At 49.9% G+C, this 16,790-nt stretch overlaps 1 protein-coding gene across 4 annotated transcripts; it reads right to left on the bottom strand.

The window, feature by feature from the left end:
* Positions 1 to 6,580: 6,580 nt before the first annotated feature.
* On the bottom strand, positions 6,581 to 16,343 carry Mcfd2 (multiple coagulation factor deficiency 2, ER cargo receptor complex subunit). 4 transcript variants are annotated; one of them, XM_050146194.1, is made up of 4 exons: positions 16,216 to 16,343; positions 10,692 to 10,849; positions 9,142 to 9,301; positions 6,581 to 7,932 (listed from the first exon to the last, which is right to left on the bottom strand). In XM_050146194.1, exons 2-4 carry the CDS (start codon positions 10,835 to 10,837, stop codon positions 7,801 to 7,803), a joined length of 438 nt encoding a protein of 145 aa, XP_050002151.1. In that variant the 5' UTR covers positions 10,838 to 10,849; positions 16,216 to 16,343; the 3' UTR covers positions 6,581 to 7,800. The 4 variants fall into 4 exon arrangements, with proteins under 4 accessions (XP_050002151.1, XP_050002150.1, XP_050002152.1 ...); XM_050146193.1 differs by having other exon boundaries at positions 16,174 to 16,314; XM_050146195.1 differs by having other exon boundaries at positions 16,155 to 16,302.
* Between the last annotated feature and the right edge of the window lie 447 nt (positions 16,344 to 16,790).

Raw genomic sequence — 16,790 nt, 5'->3', positions numbered from 1 at the left:
AATCACTTTGTGTGTAATTTCCACAACCCTCCTCTAAGGCAGGCCCAGCTTGAAGCAGCTGAAGTTCCGGAAGCCAGCTAACCTGTCTGGAACTGGGACCTAAGGTCTGCAATGCCCCCTTCACCCCATTCTTTCTCAGACCTCCAGCAGAATGGCAGCTGGAGGTTCTCCTAGGTGACTGTGGAGGGCTTGTGGGCTCAAACCTGAAGGGCTCCTGTTCTCCTGGGAAAGCAAAGTACACGGCCCCAACAGCGCGCTCCCTGTGGCCCTTCTCGGCCTTCCTGGTGCTCCAAACCCATGCTGTTGTTAAGTCTGTCTCTTTTTGTGTCCCTCCCTGTCCTCCCAACTCCTGGGTGGTCTTGCTCCCTGGAGTGCTAACCCATGAAAGGTGCAGAAACTCCGTGCTCCTCACCACAGTTCAAGGTCACAGCAGTGCCTTTCCCTGCCACGACTTCTGCAATTTGGAGAAAGCTGGAAGGCCTGCTCCCCCAGTGGTCCAGTTATTCTCTGTGTTTTTGTTCTTTTTCAGATGATTAGATGGTTTTGATGTGTTTCACGCCCCCCCCCGTGTGTGTGTGTGCGCGCGCGTGTGTGCGTGTGTGTGTGTGTGCGCGCGCGCGCGCGCGTGTGTGTGTGTGTGTGTGTGTGTGTGTGTGTGTGTGTGTGTGTGTTCAGGTGACCATTTGACATAGCACAGTGACCAGGAGTCAGCTGTCAGGTACCTATGGGGAAGGGAGCGCTCCGGATTGGGCTGCGCCCTCTGCTGGCCAATAGCTGAAGAAGCACTGGAGGTCAGCCAAGCTGAAGGCCGAAAGACTGGTTTTACCTTGAAGGATCAAAAAGCCAGCTCTACGTTGAAGGGTTCTGTGTGTGTTTCTGCCAATTGCATCAGCCGAACCACAACCCGCAAGCCTGGCCCTTCTGAATAAACTTAGGACTAGTTGAAGGCCCACATCTTACCAGAACCATGATACCTAGCATGTATCTATGCACATGTGTGCATTTGTTATACGGTGTGTGTGTGTGAAGGGGGCTACTGGGAGTTGAACTCAGGGCCTAACACAAGCTGAGCAAGTGCTCTATTGCCGAGCCATACTCTTTATTTTGAGACAGAGCTTCACTACGTTGCCCAGACTGGCCTTGGACACACATCTTCCTACCTCAGCCTCCTGAGTCTCTGGGAGTCTCTCGTCTCTCCAGGATTAGTGGCTGCACCCAGCTGATGGCCTTCCTACGCGGATATCCCCCTTGCATCATAGCCACTGAGTTCGTCCTGATAGTCATCCTCACCAAGTGCACGCTGCAATCCTACTGCAGCATGGCGCCCCTCGCAGGCTTGGGTCTCCCAGCGCCCTGGACAGAAGGCTTAGCCTTTTTCCATTCCCTGAAATCCGCTCCACAGCTTTCTCTTTGCCTTGACTCGTGGTAGCCGGCAGCGGGTCCTTGTGCCTGCAGCGCCGCCTGGCTGTGACTCACTGAGGTGCTCAGTTAGTTTGGAGAAGAGACTTCTCTCTGCAGACAAGTCAGGTCATTTTTTTTTAATTAATTAATTTATTTATTGAAGATTTCTGTCTCTTCCCCGCCCCTGCCTCCCATTTCCCTTCCCCTCCCCCAAAAAAGTCCCTCTCCCTCGTCAGCCCAAAGATCAATCAGGGTCCCTGCCCTGTGGGAAGTCCAAGAACCACCCACCTCCATCCAGGTCTAGTAAGGTGAACATCCAAACTGCCTAGGCTCCCACAAAGCCAGTATGTGCAGTAGGATCAAAAACCCATTGCCATTGATCTTAAGTTCTCAGTAGTCCTCATTGTCTGCTTTGTTCAGCGAGTCCGGTTTTATCCCAGGCTTTTTCAGACCCAGGCCAGCTGGCCTTGGTGAGTTCCGGAAATAGAAAACACTATCCTGAGTGAGGTAAGCCAGACCCAAAAAGAGGAACATGGGATGTACTCACTCATATTTGGTTTCTAGCCATAAATAAAGGACATTGAGCCTGTAATTCGTGATCCTAGAGAAGCTAAATAAGAAGGTGAACCCAAAGAAAAACATATAGGCATCCTTCTGAATATTAACCTTCATCAGGCAATGAAAGGAGACAGAGACAGAAACCCACATTGGAGCACCGGACAGAAATCTCAAGGTCCAAATCAGGAGCAGAAGGAGAGAGAGCACGAGCAAGTAACTCAGGACCGCGAGGGGTGCACCCACACACTGAGAGTCAGGTCATTTTGTATGTGACCTTGAGAAGTCTGGCTCTCTGCCTGCGCTGCCTGTGCTCCACTCTGCCCAGCCGATTGCGGCGACAAACAAATGTCCTGTGACAGCTTCAGAAATACACGGGAGTGGGGGGAGGGCAGCAGAGAGTGGGGAAGTGAGTTGGGGTTTTTCAAGAATGAAGCAGAAACGACAGCCCCTGGCAAACGGCTGAGAGAACGTTCTTCCCCGCTGTGGGACACTGCTGCCATCTAGTGGTAAGTTTAAAATGGACTCGTGGAGTATAAAAATCTTACTTTCATCGAGGTCCGTAAAATCTCGCTCTTAAAATTCTGCTATCCAAAGGGTCACACAGAGTTGACAATCACAGGAGGACTATCATTAAGGGCTAAAAAATATAAATAAATAAATAAATAAATAAATAAATAAATAAATAAATAAATAAAATTAGTAGTTTACTCCTCCACGCTCTTGAGGGGCGCTCAGGTAACACGAGATGACAGACTGGGTGTACTGCAAATCAACCAAGCACCCCAAGAAAATACTGTGTGTGAGGAGCTGGAGCGAAGGTGTTGGGTCTGCACCCCGGGGTGTTCACTGTCTCAGAGCTGTAATGAGTGTGATGGACGCGACATCCCTGGGCTCTTAGAGCAAGACTTCCTAACTTCAGTTCCAGCACTTTCTAGATAGTGTTCAGGGCCATCAGTTTGAGAGAAGAAAGGAAATGCGTTTTTATTTTCATGAGCCTCAAACAAGCTTAGTGGACTCTTCAACCATGAGCTAATCATAAAGCCCTGTGGGCCCTTAGGGCAAATTCAGTTCTGGCCTTATCTGTGGAAGCTGGGCCTTGTTTCCACTGAAGTGTAAAAACAAGAAGGCGTCTGTGACCAGCTCAGTGAGCGGTCCAGCAGGGAGGAGTCAGAGAAGCTGCCTGGCACTAAAAGCTGCATGAAGCACAGACAATGTAATTTTAGGAGGACTTTTCAGTTGACAGGACTCAGATTCATGAGCACAAAGAGCTGATCCTGTGGACAAGGCAAGGTCAACTAGCCATCTCATCCCTACACTCACACACACACACACACACACACACACACTACACCACACACATACCACACCACACACACACACACACACACACCATACACACCACACACACACATATGCTGTGGAACAATGGTTTTACCCTGTAAAGATTTGTTTCTTTTACTTGTTTAATAAAATGCTGATTGACCAGTAGCCAGGCAGGAAGTAGAGGCAGAGCAATGAGAACAGGAGAATTCTGGGAAGTGGAAAGATGAAGTCTGCAGTCATCCAGACACAGAGGAAGCAAGATGACTGCCTCGCCGATAAAGGTACCAAGCCATATGGCTAACACAGACAAGAATTATGGGCTAATATAAGTTACAAGAGTTAATAAGAAGCCTGAACTAATAGGCCAATCAGTTTATGATTAATGTAGACCTCTGTGTATTTCTTTGGGATGGAACCACTGCGGGACCTGGTGGGACAGAAACCTCTGTCAACACACACACACCACATACAGGTGAGCCATGTGTGGATGAGGTTCTCTTGGTTACAAATAATACTGAAACCAAGTTGGACAAAGCTAGAAAGAGGTAGTTCATTAGGAGACTGCTGGAATCCTTTGTCAGAGCAAAGGGAGCAGGGTGGCTTAGGCCTCCTGCCAACAGGGCGCGAGGACATGCTTCTCAGACTGCAGCGAACATGTTACCAAGAATCTGCTTCCAAGTGGATTCTGCCTCCGCTGCTCTGGGTAGGGCCTGATAGCCAGCGTCCATTGCCTGTCTGCTCAGAGAGTACCAAGGGTACATACAGAGTTCTGCCATACACATTCCCCCACCACACCTCCCTGTCCCTTGCAGAGAAAACATGCTGCTCTGTAGGGGTCAGTGTCCTGACTGGACTAACCCTGATTTCAGGTCAGAAGGGACATGGCAGGCAAACCCACTTTCCTGGAAGCTGGGGTGCTACCAGCCTGACACTAGGCCTCCCGCGGTGACTTCCATGCCTCTGTTCCTGCTCCCCTTACCAATGCTATATTCCCACCCAGTGCCTTCCACAATAACCCAAAGTTAGGTTGCCAAGCCGTGACTGATGGGTTCCTGAATCCCTGTTAGCCCACAGATGAACACTTTGGGGACCAGGAGTGGCTCAGCCCTGAGTTTGGATCCCTAGGCCCCATGCAAAAATCTGGGCATATCACTGGACACCTGTAGTCCTAGAGCTCAGAAGATAGAAACAGGAGGAACTTGAGGCTTAACCACCAATCTAGACAGCAAGTTCCAGGCTCAGTGAGATTTTAAACAAAATCTGAGTGTCTCCCAATCCACTGGATGGGGCGATTTTGTAGCCTTTGAAGAGTTTCTTCAGTGAGAAAACAGAAGACTCCATTCTAACATCTTGCTGCTGAAATTATTTTTTTTCCTCTTTATTTAATGCTGATAAAAATGCAGCAACTGAGGTCAGCAGAGGGAAACAATTCCCTGGAACTGGACCCATCTCCCTAGTTTGTTTGTTTTGGGTTTTTCAAGACAGAGTTTTGCTGTGTAATAGCTCTGGCTGTTCTGGAACTTGGTCTGTAGACCAGGCTGGCCTTGAACTCACAGAGATCCACCGCCTCTGCCTCTACCTCCCAAGTACTGGGATTAAAGATGTTTGCCACACTGTCCTGCACCATTTGATATTTTTAAAATGTCTTAATTGCTTTCTTATACCTGTCCAAGACTCCCTAGCAGAATGGAATCTACTGGAAAGCCAGGTGTTGAAACAACTGTCCCACACCTTCTCCGGCACACCTTCTCCTAGACCTAACTTAGGGAAGGTGCCTCTGCCGGTGGTCTACTGCTCTGCTCAGGAGCAGTGGGGTGACTGCAGTGGGCCAGGGAAGTCACCGCTCACAAGAAGTGACGTGGAAGTCTTTGGATTCATGACTGCATCTGACATGAAGGACTTAGACTCTCCCGTAAGAAGTCACTCGTTCAGTCAGCACCGATATGAAGTAGGGCTCCTTTGGTCCCTGCTCCAGGAGTCACAACAACATGGGGCTTTAGAGCTCGCAGCTGCTCCAAACAGGAACTGACAGGCCCGTTAGCCACCTGGGGAACAGGTGACTGACTAGCGCATGCTCTACAGGGGCACTATACGAGGTGCTGCACTTTTGTCTTATGTGACAGGTTTGTGTGTTTAAGTGCACAGGCACAAGGGGGCACACACACATGTGCAGGTCAGAGGTCAACTTCAGGTGTTGTTCCTTGGGAGCACCACCTTGTTTTTACAGACGGGGTCTCTCACTGGGATCCAGAGCTTGCCGATTGGTCTGGGCTGACTGGCCAGAGGGCTGTAGCAATCCCGTCTCTGCCTGCCCACGCCAGGGTACCAACTGCGCACCTCACAGTGTTTTTGTGGGTGCTGGAGTCATCACACTTACAATGCACATCCTACCAACTTACCTATCTTCCCAGTCCCGGTTCTCTGATTTTGTTTATTTTCTTAATTCATTTGTGGCTTTTTAATCCCCTTCTTAGTTATTTTCTAGATGAGAAACTGAAGTTTAGAACTTCACAGATAAGGGGCAGCTGGCCTGAATCCAAACCTCAGTTCATCCTCACTCCTTGCACCAGGCTGCCCTCCTGGGCACGCCATCTCCATGCTAGAGATAAGGCAGTGTGCAGATGTCCCCAGAGTGTGCACAGGCTGAGAGGGTCAAGCCTTGCCTAGGCGATGTGAGGAGGTATGCAGAGTGACAAGCCAGGCTGTGTCCCTAAAGTTCCACACCCTCTCCCGTCAGGAAAGGCAAGCATGGACCATGGGGGTAACATGAAGTAAGTACAAACAGCCAGCCATCGAGGAAGGGTCCAATTCTATCTTTGAAGGACCTTTCCTCCGTCCTCGATGACTCCCTTCCCAGCTGCCACTCCCAAGATCCTTCCAGAGGGGCAGCTTTCCAGAAGGGTCAGTCCACAGTCCAGAGTCTCTGTCGGGGAGGAAGCAGAGGGAACCTTTGCCAACAGGAAAGTGTGAGTGCTTTGACACTCAGACCTGGGACCGCTCAATAACGTGATCTAGTTGAAAAAGTTACCGGACTCCAGGGAAGCTCTGTGTTTACTGACCTAGAGTCTCAAGTGAATGTGGCTGGAGAGGGAAGGGTCAAGGTGAGTTCATTCAGGATAAAAACAGATGCCTAACAGGGAAAGTGACTCTGGACACTAAGAATCTAGTCTGCAGAAAGGAACAGGGTCCAGGCAACTGCGTCTCAGTTCCTGGGAAAAAGGCAGGGATGTATAAATTCTGTGTTAAATGCGCCTTTATGCAGTGGGGGAAAGGCTGTGAGGAAAGAATGGGCTGCTCCTAATTTTTTCAGCCGTTTATTATCAGATAGCCAGAGTTCATTATATAAATCTTTCAAAATAATGAGATATTACAAGAATAGTTTACAAGTCAGCTCTGATTGCACAAATACTTAACACAGGAAACTGTCTTACAAATACATACATTTTCTTACAAGAATACTTCAATAAAGAAAATAAGTCTCTATAGGTCTTAAAGCAAATTTGATTGTTTTTTTTTTTTTTTTCTGGTCCTGCCATCACTCTGGATTCTCTTTTATAGTAATGTCTGCCACATCCCACAAAGCAAATTACACCCTGCGGCTGCGTGTCTTTCAGCCTCTACTAGGAATCACAATGCTAAAAGGCTTTAGGCTTCCTTTTCTGAGCTTCCCCGAAAGGAAAAATTCTCATATTCAGGCTCAAAGAGGTAATTTTTAAAACATTCCTTCAAAACTTCAATGAGGTTAATCACCATTCTGAGTGGCTCATCTTTTAGGGTCTCGCTCAGGCTAGACCAGCTGATAGTTCAAACCTGCAAAATCATGTCATTAGCTCATACTCCATGAAGGGAGCCCTGGGAGCAGGGATGAATATGAGGATTAGGGGAACTCAAACGGTAGATAGTGATTAGAAAACACTCTCAAAGTTAAGGTCTCCCAGGCTGGGGTGGCAGTAGTTGTATAAAATACTGAAGAACTGGAAAACACTACTTAGGCCAGTGGTGTCTCGTCTCCAAAACGCCAACGGACACAGTATCTTCCGTCTCTACATCAGGTAAACTCAATAGGTGACGGCCTTCTTATGCTGTGGCTTTGATTTATGCTAGTATAGAGCCACCTGCCCAAAGTGATGCTGGATGCAGGGGAACAGAATCCTGACCACATCTGCCTAGAGACAGGACCCGCCAGGGAAAACGTGTGGCATGCACACGTTCCCTCCACGGTTACTGAAGAGTGTCCACTTGGCACAGCAGATTGTCTTTACTTTCCAGGTAGCATGAATTAACATCAAGAAATTAGAGTGGCATTGTACAGTCAAGTTCCTGAGAGCTTGGGAATAATATCCAACACCCTTCTGAAGAGTCTCGTCCAGCTCCAGTCCGACAAGTTTAAAAGCACTTGGGGACTTTTGGCTTCTTCCCCACCCCAGTGGAACCAACTGCCAGAGGATGGAAATGAGTTGTTTGGCATTACCAGACAAGGTCCATCACATTATCAAGGGTCACATTTGCATGTAACAGCTACTGCAGGGACTTTGCAAATTCAGCATAGTCGATGTATCCATCGTTGTTCTTGTCATCATCTCTCAAAACGCCATCTATTATGCTAATCAGTTCATCCTCGCTCATTACTGGAGCCTGCTCACTCCCTTCCTGCAAGAAGGCAAATGAGATGAACAGGTGCAGAATTACAAAGGCGCATTAGCAAATACCTAAAAGCTCCGTGCTTGACTTACTAGAAGCTTTCAAGGTAATATGTGGTCACTTCTAGGAATCTAGACTCATACATCAGAGAGTGTCAATTTATAAAAAATCCACGTGGGAAAACTACATATGCTAGTTACAAGAAAGATGTGACCAAAACAGATCCTTGCTTTTTTGCTTTAAAACATTACTGTTTACTCTTTTGTTAGTTATGAAAGTAATGCACAGCCACTGCAAAAAGTTGGGCAGGTCTGGATTACAAAGAACTGTTTGTCAAAATCTATAACCTATACACTTATCCTAAGAAAAACTCTCATGCCTGAGCCCTCTGCACAAGTCGCCTAAAATAATGGAAACGGTGACGTACTGGACATCTCAGGGCCAGGACACGAGGAAGAAAACACTGTCAACAGTTGGAATGTCTGCCTCTGAAATCACTATGCCGTCTAGAAGCTGGGGTGGGAGGGTTGTGCCAGCTGCAAACCTGCCATTGTCAAGGTGGCCAGCTCTCCCTTGGTCACATCTCTGGCTGCCACCACCTCATGTGCCAGGGCTGCTGAGCCCTAACTCCCCGGGCACCAGTCTCCCCATCCCTACCACACAGAATCCTCCCCAAACAGACTGCAGTGAAAACTTGCTGGTGCTCTCTATGGCCTGCAGGGAGAACCCACACTGAGCTTGTGGTGGTCCTCCTCTCTCCTTCTCCCTCACTGCAGCAGAGGGGAAAACAGTCTGGACCTCAAGTCCCTCAGCTAGAAGAGGATAACAGTGTCTGCCCCTGCCCAGGCTGGCTATGGAAGCCAAGCCATCTCCATTTGAAAGTGCCTCGGGACACCAGCGAGCACCGCACAATACACACGAATCCCAACCCCTCCCAAAGCTCTCTGTCCCTTGGTCCTAGAGTCACCACCATTCTTCTCAAACCCGCATCGTGAACCTGGTCCGTCTGTTAGGCTGGACCCACAAACTCTAGATGCAGTGGAAATGCCGAAGTGGGCCCAGCCTGGGCCGCCAGCTCTGCTTCTCTGGGGATCTGGGGAGAGGCAGGCTAGCGCTAGATGGGAAGAAGCTCGGCAGCACTGCTGAGGGGCAAGGACAGCACCGGTCGCCTAGACCAGGCATGGCCCAGATGCGCCCAGCCTGAACTCCCTGACTTACCTCCTTATGGACATGAGTGATGGCCGTGGAGAGCTCTAAGCCGTCAAGCAGATTATTGCCATCATAGTCATGCATTTTGAAATAGTGGAGCTGCAGTTCTTGAGGGGACATCTCCTTCTCTGGTTTGTCAATGACACCTTCTAGATGTTCCATGATATGCCTGAAAGCCAATAGTCAGAACATGCCAAAATCTTAAAAACGCTGAGAAGTAAAACTGTATCCAGTTCAGACACAGACCACATTCAAGGACACAACACACAGCCACCAAGTGACCAAGCACGCAGGCCACCTATCTGAGTGGGACCAGAAAAACACACAGGCTGCCTGTCTGAGTGGGACCGGAAAAACACATAGGCTCCCTGTCTGAGTGGGACCGGAAAAACACATAGGCTCCCTGTCTGAGTGGGACCGGAAAAACACACAGTCGCCCATCAAAGTGGAACCAGAATGCCTTCTCTTTCCGGTTGGAATTTGCTCACAGTATTTTTGAGCTACCAGTTTAAAAAGTAATTTTTAAAATAAGGATTAGAATAAGCATGGTGGCACATGCTTTTAATCCTACTCAGGAGGCAAAGACAGATGGATTTCTTTGAGTTCAAGGCCTGTTCTACACAGCAAGTTCCAGACCAGCCAGGGCTACATTTGAAGAGCCTGTCTCCAAAAAATAGATAACAAAGGATAATGTGTGAAGCTTACTCACCAAGAAGGACTCGACATTTGAATGTGCCACAAAAAACCTTGTCAGAATCAGGAAGCCATACTTATATTCTGGATTCTGCTACTACATGTGTATGGGGGGGAGGGGATTAAAGAAGACAACTAAATTCTAACAAATAATTCACTGTGTTTAGGCTTCAAGATCCTCCGCCTATGAGATGGTGAGGACAGAATACCATACAACCAGGAATCCCAAGGGCCAACCTCTGTGAGGATCTGACTTTGCAAACCCCGTTTTAAAGAAGGACCTTCATCTTAAACCATATAAGGAGTTGGGGGGGGGTGGGCAATCTCAGCTCCAGAAATGTGCTGAAACTTGAACAAATACCCTAAAAGTGGTCAATCAAGAAGATAGGGCGCAGGACCACAAATTTAATGAGGTCCAGATATTCCTAGGAGGCATCCTGCCCTTGAAGACACCTTGTCAGTTATTAATGGCTCTTTGTTAGGGCCATTCTGACCAATGGGTTCAGAAACTACCTTATCCTATGTACTCCTCACCCAATCCCGAGACGACAGGACTCCAACTCCCCTGACTACGGTGTTTTCCCTTTAAAAGTTCTCCCCTTCCCCAGGTTTGGGGCTGCATTTCCCTCACCCACTGCGTTGGCGTGGTGGAGGTGTGCTCCAAACTCGAGTATAAATATGAATATTATTAAACACCCTCATGTAATTTGTATCAGAAATCTGGCTCCGCGAATTCATTTGGGGACCAGAAACTTGGGCATAACACCTCCATCCTTGAAAAATGTCCAGGAGCCCTATAAATTGGTACCAAAGGAAAGAAGGTGGGGTGCCCTGTGGGCGAACCCCAGCCCCCGGTGAATACATACTCTTGATCGTGCACTGTGTTCTTGTCCAGGCCCACGTTGCCTTGATGGGTGCCAGCCCCAGGTTCATGGGCCCTGGCATGTGGAACACAAAAGGTCCAGAGCAGGACGCACAGGAAGGGAGCGCCGAGCAGCCGCAGGTTTGTCATGGTTCCTGGTACCTGGGAGGTGGGAGACACAGACGATGAAGGCAGAGCCCTAGAGCTAAGGTCCCTTCTAACAGCTGGCAGCATATGCTCTTGGGAAGCCTGGGAGGCGGTGAGGCCGCCAGCAGGTGCCCTTAGAACTGGCTAGAGCTTAGCTGTGGGACTGGAGCTGGAGCTCAGGGGCAGAGCCCTTGCCCAGCCTGAACCAGGGTCTGAGTTCGATACCCAGTCTCACAGAAACCAGCCTTGCTACTAGCTCTCCTGGTTCCCACCACTCTCTGATAGTAGAGGCCCACAATTTCCAAATGGAATGACAGAGGGCTGAGCAGGCACATGCGAGCTTAACAGGACCCAAAGCCTAGACCTGTCCACACGCCGTCAGCCCACAAAGACAAGCGCTGCCCACTGGAGCGTGAGCTCTCAAAACAGAAAACCCCTCGGGAGGTCTGAGATGCCCACAGGCGAAGGACTGACACGCTGATGCTTCAGCTAGGCCTGGGCAGACAGCGGGCACACTGGGTCTGGGAAGGATGGCAGCCAAGCAGGAGAAGGTGCGGCAAGAAGCTTGGTCTCGTGGCAGGCAGCAAGAGTGGTGGCAGGTGTAAAGGTGAACCAGCTACACAGGCTGAGCCAGGAGGCTGACATTTCCTGAGAACAGAGATGAGATCACAGGCTGGCCTGGCTTCAGGCCGACTTGGCTCGTGGCTCAGCGGAAAGGAGTGGAGGGAGGCAGGATCGGAGACAGGGCCGTGGGAGCTGAGGGAAGCCATCAGGCTGGTCACAGCAACCTCAAAGCAGTGATGTGGAAGAGTCCATCACCCCATCTTGTCCCCTCACCAGGGCCCTGGAAGGGGTTCATAACTAAACATATGAGATCATTGGAAAGGGAAGTTCCACAGAAATTCAGATTACATCTTAATGACACTGGGACTTAAGATCAACAAGACAATTCAGCCACCTGGCAAGCTCCCTGAAGGCCAACTTAGGTCACATACATGCTGGCACCACAGCTTAGGTAGGTCTCCATTAACTGCTGCTTCACTGGAAAGTCCTGTCCTTTCTGAGTTTCAATGGGAGACTCACCTCAAAATGGAAGGTGAAGACAACTCAGGACCTCAAATACAGTCTGGTGTTCCCATCTCAAAAGGCAGAGCCATTCTGCCATGACTAACAGTAGCAGGTCCCCAAACCTTCAGCCATAATGTTCAGGTCCCCCCTCAACAGTCTGTAAACTCAGCACAGCTCCCAAGCTGCGCCATCTCCTCCTTGTACCCGTGGGAAGCAGTGGCACGGCAGCCCTTCACCCACCCCAAAGCTCTCAAGGAGGACCCAGGAGACTGCCATCCTCTGACATGTACAAAGTTTTCCCACCTCCTGCCATCTGTCCCTGTGAAGGGAGCAGCAACCACTGGGAGGTACAATGTTCAGGGTGCAACAGAGCAGTCTCCAGCCTGACTACCGTCATGTGCGGTGACAACATGACAGCTGTCATTCTGCACAAGACTTCTAATATAGAGTGATGGGGACTCTGTCAACCAATCCCATCTAGTTAAGGCATGGCTACCTGGAGCCCAGGAAGAAAAACTGGGAGGACTCAGGTGCACGCTCTCTCTGTGCAGTCAAACTTCCCAATCTTGTAGCGTGAGTTTCCCCTTATAACCATTAAAATATAATCGTTATTCTTGAGTCGGCCTGGTTATTTATCGTACTGACCTAATTCGCAACACCTGGCACCTGATTCGTGGGGCCACTAGAACCTCTGGTAGCTCTGGTCAGCCGCGGCCATTTGGGCATAAACTGTCCCAGCTTGGCACTCAGCTCAGAGCCCCATAGCCCTCCCCGTGCACTTCCCTCTTGGCTTCCCTCACTGCGGCTGCAGCTGCTGCTACTGCTGCCACCACAGCCTAAGCAGGGGCCAAAAGTCTACCCAAAATTCATTATTGTAAAGTAAATATATATGCACACACAGTACACTGTTTTAACAAAGACTGTTAAATTGTGATTCTTTTTACTCTTTAATCTCAGCACTTGGGAAGCAGTGGCAGATGAATCTCTACGAATTCGAGGCCAGTCTGGTCTACACAGCAAGTATGTGTGGAGATCGGGTTGGTTTCAGGTGTCTTGCTTAATTGCTCTCTATGGAGGCAGGATCTCTCACTGAAGCCAAGCTGCTGATTTATGATTTAGCTAGTTTAGCTAGTGAGCTTGCCCAACCCCTATCTCTGCCTCCCAAGCACCGAGATCATAGGCAGCTGCCACATACCTGGCATTTGTGTGGATGGTGGGTATTGGAAACCCAGTCCTCAAGCTGCAAGCAACTTACCCATTAGGCCATCTGCAGCCAAGTCCTGACATCACTGTAATTAAGGGTAGAACTTTGAAGCTGTCCACTGGACAGATAGTTGAGTTGGGTGACCACTGAATCTGTGGTTTCCTCTACCAACATGGTTGGATCCAGTTGGGAGGTGTATCTGTGGGGATACTTTCTACTCAGGTAATACCAAAGAGTAACCAAGTGATTAATCAACACAGGAACTGTGAGTCCAGGTTATCCTTTCATCAAGCGACACAGCATAAAAGCCAAGAACCACTGAGCATACGACCACAGGCTCCTAACCAGAAGGAAGATCCCACAAGCACCATAATGACAAAAGGTAACTCACTGCCACCTGTGAAATCCAACTGCTCCCAGTCAGGAGCAAACAGAGTGCTCCATTCCGCCCAAAGAACAAGTTGCATCACCCACACTCCGATTACATAGTTCAAGGCCATGGGCACACAGTTTGGAAGAGAAGCCCCAGGAATTCCCAAACCAACTGGCTTTCAGGAAATTGCATTAGCCAAGCTAGAGAAAAATCCATGTGAGAAGAGATTAACTGACTGATTCTCCTTTCCTAAAGACGGGCAGACACCCATGTGTGGTGTTGTGGAGTATTAATGGAAGATGTGTTACATTCGTTTATGCTGTGGAAGCTAGGGCAGGAGAGAGAAATAGGTAGAGCTAGCGGGCAGAGAATAAATACAGGAGAAATCTAGGGAGAAGAACAAGGAGCAAGAAAAAGAGAAGAGCAGGATGCCAGGGACCAGCGAGTCACCCAGCCAGTCATGGAGTAAGGAAATTAAGCTATATAGAATAAAACTTTTTACCTAAAAAGCCCAGAGGAAAATGTAGTTAAAGAGAAACGGGATAATTTAAGTTCTAGCCAGGCATTCATAAGTAAGAATAAGTCTCCGTGTTATTTATTTGGGAGCTGGGTGGTCGGCCCTCAAAGAGTTTAAAAAAAAAAAAGCCAACTACCATATGGAGTCTTCTTCTGATGTGCCTGAAGTCTTGGAAACTTGACTGTCAGGTTCTCCTATAAATGGTTCATTTACAGGTTAGGTTAGCACAACTACTCATACACTCTTGACTACTCACTTTGGGGAAGATCGTCTTCAGCGGAACACGCACCTTTGGGAGAGACCGCACATGGCAGTGAAGGAGGAAAAGGACATTGCTAAGCCCAACAGATCAGCCCCTTAGCCCAGACGGTGACGATCCCATCCAGGGGGGTTCAGGAAATGACCCCTGCCTCAGCATTTGTCACAGGAGCAGCAGGCATCTGGTAAGGCCATGCTGGCCTCCCTAAAGCCTTGACTCCACCAGGTTCCTCTCACTGCGCCTGCAGCCTCTGTTCCCACTGACTGCATCTCGCCATCCCTTCTAGGCATGGTTCAAATGAAACCCAGACTCTTGCAGCTAGCACTGCCTACTTCCCGATCTGTTTCTTCCTTCCTACTTTTCTTTTTCCCCCTTCCAAAGGCCAGGACCTTGCGTACTGAACAATGCTGAGCTGGCCTGAATAAGATGAGATGTGGCACACCAATATGTCAGCCTTTATCTCTGGCCTAAGCTTGAACTCTCCTCTGGAGCATTCCCACTCCTGGGAAGGAAGGGCTGGCCCACCCTTCCCTCCAATTGTATCATTGTTCCTATCAGCGAGTTTTCTTTTCTAAGTCCTAGGGCTCTTAGTTAAGAATTTACATTCAAAGCAGCCACATTTGACAACATTCAGATATCCTGTACCCAGAGTCAATGCCAAAGAAAACTGCCCAGCGCTTGCTTCTTACTTTGCCAGCTCCAAGTTCTTGAAGTAAAAGTCTCCAGGTTAAAGAAACCTCTACATGAGCTGAGGCTGAAAACTTGTCCTGAGCAGGCTGGCGTTTAATAGTTATGATCTATCTGATCACTGGGGAAAGCCAAAGAAAAGTCACGCTACCCTTATACATTTAACCAACAGCCTAGAAACACAGAAAGAGCAGACCTGCAAAGGCTGGGAGAACAGGGCTGTGGACTCAGGCTGACCCCTCTATCACAGATTACAGCCTAATGAAAAACAGAGACCACTAAACGAGGTGCCAAAGAGTATCACATAACCCCCCACTCACACTTGGAACGACGCAGGAAGCATGAGAAGAAATATTTCAACCAAAAACACTGTGCCCCTCGAAGAAGGAACATACGACAGTAAACACCTAAACTCAGTCAAGACTTGGATCCCGTGTAGGAACAGAATAATCAATCAGTTGCGGAGGGACGGGTCTTAAGTACTAAGAAGGTTGAATCACAACAGGCTTTGCAGGCCTGTGCAAGAAAGAGCTTGAAAGGGCAATGAGAAGCCACAGAAGGGCAAGGGAATGGGGCAGGGGTGGTGGGACATATGAGATTTGTTTTAAGTCTGCGTCTCTAGCTCTCCTGTACTGGATGAACAGAAGAGGCTCAGGAAACAGTCAAAGGAGCAGAAACGGAGGCTGAATTGCCTGGGGCAAGAAGGTGTTGGGGGGGGGGGGATAAGAGTTCCAAATGGGTTCGATGCAACTGAGGAGTGCAGGTGAGAATAACGCCAAGGCCTCTAGTTTTGAGCATCTGTGTGGATGGAGGTGCCATATGCTCCAGAGAGGGAAAACAAGAAAAACGAGCATCCCTTGTCTTTCCAACCGCCCAGGCTCAGACTAGCCAACCCCGCCTGGACAACAGGACCAGTGGGTTCTGCCCCAGGACGATGGGGAAGCCAGGGCAGAAGGAGTAGTGCCCAGGGCCCGTGTGCTTCCAGGCCAGCCGGGGTCAGTGTCCAGGCCACATAGCTGGACCCATAGCATGATACTAAGACACCCTCCCCTCCCTACCAGGGGCAGAGCGCGGGGCCCTGCCAGGCAGACACTTCTGGCCCCGACGCCCCTTCGGAAGACAGGCTGCTGCCATGGACCACAGATTCCGGTGCGCCCGGGTGGTCGGCGCCCTCCACCCCGCCGCTCCGGCCTCCCAACCCGAGCCTCAGACCTCGGTATGGCCCGCTGACCTCTGCCCTGTGGGTCAGAATTCCCGCCGTGGGTTCGCTCACCCTGACAATCCCGGACGCAGTCGCGAAGCACTCCAGCGTGAGCCTTGCCAGCTACCGTCCCCCGACGCTTATTCCCGGCCCGCCGGGCCCGCCCCCGCCCAGCCGCGCACGCGCACCGCCTCCCACCCGCCCACCGGGCCCGTCAGCCACGCCCCTTGCGCGAACCGCTCCGTTGAGTCCACGTGTCCTGCGCGGCTGGTCCGTCTGGACCCGCCTCCTGAGGGCGACACCCGGCTGCTCCGGCCACCGGGAGCCCCAGCGGGGCGCTAGTTGCTAGGCAACCCCGGAAGCCCCAGGACGTGACTCGACGTGAGCTGTGGGCCGCCGGATCCGGATGGGGCGGACTCCAAAACTGACCAGCCACGCCTTCTCTATCGTTTGCCTGCGTTCTTGGTTCCTCCGGTTCCTTACGCTGCAAACTGGGTCTAAAGAGAGTAAAACCCCAAACTCCTGTCCTAATGAAACAGCTCGAAGATGCCGGTGCTCGCCCGCGCCCCTCCGTTTCCCAGATTGGCCTACTTCTATTTTCTCTTTGCTCCATTCCTCATCGTCAGTACATATTCACTCACAAGCTC

This window comes from Alexandromys fortis, unplaced genomic scaffold (genome assembly GCF_014885135.2).
Source record: "Alexandromys fortis isolate MF-2015 unplaced genomic scaffold, M_Fortis_MF-2015_v1.1 scaffold_42, whole genome shotgun sequence".
Lineage (NCBI taxonomy): Eukaryota > Metazoa > Chordata > Mammalia > Rodentia > Cricetidae > Alexandromys > Alexandromys fortis.
Note: the sequence above shows the minus strand (reverse complement) of the source record. Positions and strands in the feature narration are given on the sequence as shown.

Coding starts and splice junctions, on each gene's coding strand:
- Mcfd2 (XM_050146194.1), bottom strand. CDS start 10,837: ATGACAAACCTGCGGCTGCTCGGCGCTCCCTTCCTGTGCGTCCTGCTC. Junction 9,302..10,691: donor AACACAGTGCACGATCAAGA/GTATGTATTCAC, acceptor ATTGGCTTTCAG/GCATATCATGGAACATCTAG. Junction 7,933..9,141: donor TCACTCATGTCCATAAGGAG/GTAAGTCAGGGA, acceptor GCCTTCTTGCAG/GAAGGGAGTGAGCAGGCTCC.